Raw genomic sequence first — 6,717 nt, forward strand, 5'->3', positions numbered from 1 at the left:
AGAAATGGGGTTTCGCTATGTTGCTCAGGCTGGTCTTTAACTCCTGAGCTCAAGCAATCCTTGCCTGGCTCAGCCTCCCAAAGTGCTGGTATTACAGTCATGAGCCACTGTGCCTGGCCTCGTTTTAAGAGATAAATGATGATAGTCATTAATGATGGAGGTTTAAATAATGATAACTAATATGTAGGTGTTAGAATTCTATTTCTATATTCCCTGGTTTTGGGGGGAAAGGCTGAAATAAGTTGTTACTGAAGCTTAGATTTGTGACATTTTATGAAATAATTTGAGATATGTAGTGGTAGGTAGCATTTTTTTAAAAACAAAAATAATTTTGATTTGAGGATTTTAATTTGTGACATTGGATACCACTTATTTGTTGAATTTCTGGTGCTAATGTGATGCATGCTATGCCTTCTAAATAGTAGTCATTCACTAGCTATTTGTCAAATGAGTGAGTCTTATTATTCTTTAGATTTATATTGTTAATGTTTTTTAAACTCTTACAGCATGTGAGCCATTTTTGAGTTTTTAATTTAATCTTCATAAGAACACTGAAATACAGGAATTATTATATTGATCTCTCAAATGATAAGCAGTTATCTTCAGCAAAGTAAATGATTTGCTTAAGATACAATGAACAAATGATAATGCCAAGATTCAAATTATTGTCTCAGCTGGTAATGTTTCCCATTATATTAGAACAGTGACAGATAATATACTGACAAGCATCTACAGGTCTTACTGTTTTTTTTTAAAAGATTCCCTGTGTGTTGGGTTTTATTTTTACCTTGGTGTTTTTTCCCTAGCATCCACCAAACCCACCAGTATCCCCAGGAAAAACTGTAAATGATGTCAACAGCAATAATAACATGCCTTACAGGTGAGAATTCATAGTCTGTCTAGTTTTTAAATAACAGGACAAGGTTCTAATTTTCTTTATTTGGGCAAAGAATCTTGCAATGTAGTCATGGTATTTAAGTAGAGATAAGTGTTTGATTACTTGGTTAGTATGTTTTCTTTTCTTGCTTCGTTATATTGTTTATCTGTGAATAATACTTTCACTAACTTAAAAGGCATTCTGTGGTCACTATGTATTTCTTTAGCCACTTGTCTTAAATAGTTTTCTCTCAAGTAATTGAGAAATGCTTCTGTTAAGGGCGGGAAAGACTAATGTTTGTATATGTTAGGACCTACTTTTGGTATTCAGGTTAAGTATTGATGACAGACATTACAGTGCAAGAGTTAAGACTCTTCCCTAATGCCGTAGACCCCAGCATTTAGAAGTCTTTGTGCCAGCTATGCCTCACCGTATTTGCTTGTGGTTTAAGGTTGTGAAACCCAAGTCTAGCCACCCTTTTTTCCCTATGGGCCACTGCTTATTCTAGATATCAGTTGGTATTCCCGGAGTGGCATATCTATTGACTATTTGTGTGTATATGTATTTCATAGAAATGCAGGCACAGTGAGACAGATGCTGGAGTCCAAAAGAAATGTAAGCGAGAGTGCACCGCCATCCTTTCAAACTCCTGTGAATACAGGTAACTTTTTTTTAAATACAAAAATACATTTTCTTAGGAATTAAAGGCTTTGGTTCTCTTTTCTTACATTCTTTTGAGGTTGAAATGGATTTAAAAATTGGGCACATTGATCTGAGTACAAAAATTTTGTTAAAAAGTCAGGATCAAACTGGGCATGGTGGCACATGCCTATAGTCCCAGCTACTTGGGTGGCTGAGGAGGATCACCCAAACCCAGGAGTTTGAGTCAACTTGAGCAACATAGTGAAATCTACTCAGTCTCTTAAAACAAAAAAATTTAGGATCCTAGATAAGTATACATGAAATACAGTATAGATATTCAAATCTCTACTGTAGTAGTTTGCAAACTTTCTGGTCTCTTGATCCCGTTACGATCTGAAAAAATTATTAAGAACCCCAGAGCTTTTATTTATGTGGGTTATATCAATTGATATTTGTTATTTGAAATGAAGTAGAAATTAAACAAATTAAAACATATTTTTAAAATGTTTATTCATTCAAAATAATGGTAGGCCAGGTGTGGTGGCTTGTACCTGTAATCCCAGCAGTTTGGGAGATGAGGTGGGTGGATCACCTGAGGTCAGGAGTTCGAGATCATCCTGGCCAACATACTGAAACCCCATCTCTACCAAAATACAAAAATTAGCCAGGCATGGTGGCTGGTGCCTGTAATCCCAGCCACTCAGGAGGCTGAGACAGGAGAATCACTGGAACCTGGGAGGTGGAGGTTGAAGTTAGCCAAGATCATGCCACTGCACTCCAGCCTAGGGGACAGAGCAAGACTTCCTCTAAAAAAATAACAATAATAATAATAAAAATAAATAAAGTAATAGTAAACCCATAATGCCTAACAGAAAAAAACTTTTAAAAATGAAACTAAATGTATTTTCCAAGCTTAAAAATAGCAGCACAAAGAGCATTATTCTCTTACATTTTTTACAAATCTCTTATACTTTAAGACGTCAAGATAACTAAAGATAGCTGTGTATTCATATCTATATCTGCTTTTGGTCTGTTTTAAAATGTTGATTTGGCTGAAGCATGTGAAGGAAATCTAGTCTTATACAAATACGTAGATGGAAAGGACTAGCCCTTACAGATAATTGTGGATATTCTTCTTTGATATTATCAAGTAGTAGTTTCTTTAAGGTTAATTGTGAAGTGTAATCTGAAATCACACCAAATAAATTTTCTTATCCTTCCATTAAAATCCATTTATTGAACAAGTGTGGTGGCTCATGCCTGTAATCCCAGCACTTTGGGAGGCCCAAGGCGGGTGGATTGCTTGAACTCAGGAGATCAAGGTCAGCCGGGGCAACATGGTGAAACTCTATCTCTACAAAAAATACAAAAGTAGCCAGATACGGTGGTACACACCTGTGGTCCCAGCTACTTGGGAGGCTGAGGCAGAAGGATGACCTGAGCCCTGGAGGTGGAGGGTGCTGTGAGCCGAGATTGTGCCACTGTACTCTATCCTGGGCAATAGAGGCAAACCTTGTTTTAAATCTATTCACCTATCTTGTACTTGGATGGAATTTTACTAATATCATTCATTGGTCATTTGAAAACTATTCATTAAGTTATGCAAATCTTCCAAATGTTGACGTATTTTATTAATAAATATTATTTTTAAAAATTACATTTACTGATTTTACTATCAGTTCTACTCAGAGAAGTATTTTAAGGATTTAGAGAGCTTCATGCTTTCAGTGACAGATATAAGTGTTTTCTAATGTTCTTAGTTTTATTAAAATTCAAATGTTATTATTGCTGATAAATACAGTTGGGCTTTTTTCTTTGAAGTGACTGCCTTACCTAGTTTATTTTTAAGAGAAGATCTTAAAAATACCCACATGTGAATCATCAGTGTGCATGTAGATCATTCTTTCAACTAAAAATAGTCTTTGATGGAAAAGACTGCTGGTTTAGTTTATAGCTCAATCGCACAAGCATTTTTCCTTGAGTTAGCCATTTTACTTTGGCATGCAGTAGTTGTTTTATATGTATACCTATTTCTTCACATGGAATATTAAGAAAAGAACCCCTATTCAAAGGTTGAGATATAATAAAGCTAATAGTTTTTACTGTTGATCGTGGGGATTCTTAAGTAAAACTGACTTCGTTTTTTACTGTAAGCATGTGATGATAAAGAATGCAGCGAGTTTGGTCCCGTTAAACTACCTTGATTTTTGTACTAAAGCATCAGAAGTGTTACTCACCATTGCTTTTGCTCCATTGGTGCAAATGTCTGCTCATTGAAAAAGGCAAATAATGTCTCATTATGAAAATAATTTTGACATTGCAAACTCCCTGAAAGGGTCTCAGAAAACCCCAGGCATCCCCCTGGGCTACACTTTGAGAATTGCTGCTCTGGTGTACCTGATTGGAAAGACTATAAATCAATGAGAAAGAAGGTTGATCGTGTATTTTAAAACCATTCCAATGAGAATAAGCACAAGTAGTTGAAAATTACTGTAAAACTGTAGTGACCACCATTTGTATTTTCTCTGTTCTTCTGTATAAGCTTTCTCATTTCTTCTTAATTCATCTGTCATCTTCACTCAGTGCTATTTTTCATATCATACAATGTCAGTAGGGTGTCAATAGACACCTTCCCCTCAGTAGGGGAAGATAACTCCTTGCCCTGGGAATTCAGTCAAACTTGATCCAAAGATACAGACATGGTTCAAATGATAAAATATGATGAATAAGTTTACCTATTATTAATTGTCATGACTCTTTTTAGATTTATTATTTGAGTTTATATATTACTTGTGTTATAAGGCATTTATAATGTTTTTAATGTAGTTTCAAACATATGCATTTTTACCTACTTTTTAGTATTTTTTATTTGTTTACTAGTTAGGTTTCTGAAGTGATTATAGTAATTTTCAGAGACCGTTTTGATACTCAGCAGTCTTGCGTATTAATCGTCCATCATGTGCTGTTTTTGTACTATGCTAAACCTACATGCAAAATCCTTCCAAGAATTTAATTCCAAGTTAAATTTCAGAATTTATATCTGGAAAAAACAAACTTTCATGATGAAAGACTTTACAGTACCTAATGCAATGTATTTAATTTGTATCTGTCATATTTTCTTAGCTGCTAAATTAATGTAACCATTTAAACTGAGACTTCTGTTTTCTTTCTATAGTATCTTCAACCAACCTTGTCACTCCTCCAACAGTTGTCAGTAGTCAACCTAAGTTGCAGACTCCAGTAACTTCGGGTTCCCTGACAGCAACATCAGTTCTTCCTGCACCCAATACAGCTGCTGTAGTTGCTACTACTCAGGTGCCTAGTGGAAATCCCCAACCTACAATCTCTTTACAATCTTTGCCAGTAATTTTGCATGTACCTGTTGCAGTATCCTCCCAGCCTCAGCTTCTACAGAGCCATCCAGGGACTTTGGTGACTAATCAACCATCTGGCAACGTAGAATTCATTTCTGTGCAAAGCCCACCTACAGTGAGTGGTCTTACCAAAAATCCAGTATCCTTGCCATCCTTGCCAAATCCCACTAAACCAAACAACGTTCCTTCTGTGCCCAGTCCTAGTATTCAAAGGAACCCTACTGCCAGTGCTGCACCATTGGGAACAACACTCGCTGTGCAGGCTGTTCCAACGGCACACTCTATTGTACAAGCCACAAGGACTTCTTTACCCACAGTGGGCCCATCAGGACTCTATAGTCCATCAAATAATCGAGGTCCTATACAGATGAAAATTCCAATTTCTGCTTTTAGTACTTCATCTCCTGCAGAACAGAACAGCACTACTAACCCAAGAATTGGTAAGTCACCATGTAGGTTTAATACTAGAAACGCAAGCATGTTAATAGCCTTGTAACGATTGAACTTTTTTTTTTTCTCTAAGTGGCTGGCAATATTGAAAGAACAAAGTAAACAGAATTTCTTCATTATTTTTAGTAATTTTTTAGATACCTGAGAGAAATTATGTTGCTAAAATGGGGCTTGAGAAAGGGGGTTCATTTTTTATTTGGAAGTTAGCATCTGTGTTTTATCTTTTAGTAATTTTCCTAATTGGTGAATTTTTAATTTATGGCTTTGTAGCAAGCATTATGAGTTACTTTTATGATACATTTGCTAGCAATATCTGTCTAAAACAAATACATTTTAAAGTATCAAATTTACATAATATATGCTTTTAAGAAAAAAATAAAGGCACGTTTATGTTCCTTACCCATTTGGAAAATCCTTTGTGCATTCATTCATCTCTTCCAAATTTGCACAACTTAAAAATAGGTTTCTCTCTCACATTTACTATAAAATGTTTGAGTCCTTTTTGTTTTTTCTGTTTTCCCATATGACATACTATATGATTGTTTGTATTTGGCTTAGAAATATTGCAAAAAGGAGAACTTGATTATACCTGTTTAAAATCTGCCAAAGTCTGTGTCTCGTAGTTCCTATAAAGAGTTTGTTTTGTATGCATTCTTAAACTTGCTTATTCTTCATTTCTGACTTATTTATCTGCACTACTTTCGGAAAGGCAGGCAAGTGTAGGCATCATGTGTATAGTAAAATTGCTATAGTATCTTTCTTATTGATGTCATAAGTGACCATGTAGTATAGGAAACAAATTCTAAAGTGCAAAATTACTTTTATAAGTGAGATGTACAAGCCTTAGCTTTCATTTGTCATATACCCATTACTAGTGCATTTACTCCCTAAGTGTTTTCTCATATAAAACAGTGATGGTATTTCACAGAGTTGTAAAGTAAGTAAATGAGTGGCAGATCAAAATTAATATTGGATTGAAGCTGGATATCACTCTCATCGTATTTATAAGAATAAACTAATGTTTTATATGAAAGTGCAATTATTATTTATAGTATTTACAATTTAAATGTTTGCATAGTATAGGGACAAATGTTTGTTAGCATTATCTGCTACCACATTATTTTTTGGACATTCTTACATGTTTACAACACTAAAAGAGATGCTTGCTTTTAACTGAGGTCAGTGGACATACAAGGTTTTTGGGTGATGCTTCATTTTCCTGTAATTTCTTTTTCTTTTAGTTCTTAGTAATTTTTAATGTTAGATGATTTAGTGATGGACTTTGTTTTATGTAATTTTGGTTTTTCCTCCTTATGATATTTTTAGGCAAAGTTGACATTGTTTTAAATTTGCGGCTGTGAAAGGAGATAAATT

At 34.8% G+C, this 6,717-nt stretch overlaps 1 protein-coding gene across 9 annotated transcripts in view; it reads left to right on the plus strand.

The window, feature by feature from the left end:
• Positions 1 to 6,717, plus strand: part of LOC108304191 (activating transcription factor 7 interacting protein) — a 126,752-nt gene that overhangs the window by 91,357 nt on the left and 28,678 nt on the right. For all 9 annotated transcript variants that reach the window (XM_017528264.2, XM_017528300.2, XM_017528255.2 and 6 more), the window contains 3 exons: positions 807 to 880; positions 1,450 to 1,538; positions 4,695 to 5,333. In XM_017528264.2, the coding sequence (XP_017383753.1) occupies positions 807 to 880; positions 1,450 to 1,538; positions 4,695 to 5,333 (802 nt within the window). The remainder of the gene's footprint in view (positions 1 to 806; positions 881 to 1,449; positions 1,539 to 4,694; positions 5,334 to 6,717) is intronic.

This window comes from Cebus imitator, unplaced genomic scaffold, assembly GCF_001604975.1.
Source record: "Cebus imitator isolate Cc_AM_T3 unplaced genomic scaffold, Cebus_imitator-1.0 Scaffold2, whole genome shotgun sequence".
NCBI classification, from domain to species: domain Eukaryota; kingdom Metazoa; phylum Chordata; class Mammalia; order Primates; family Cebidae; genus Cebus; species Cebus imitator.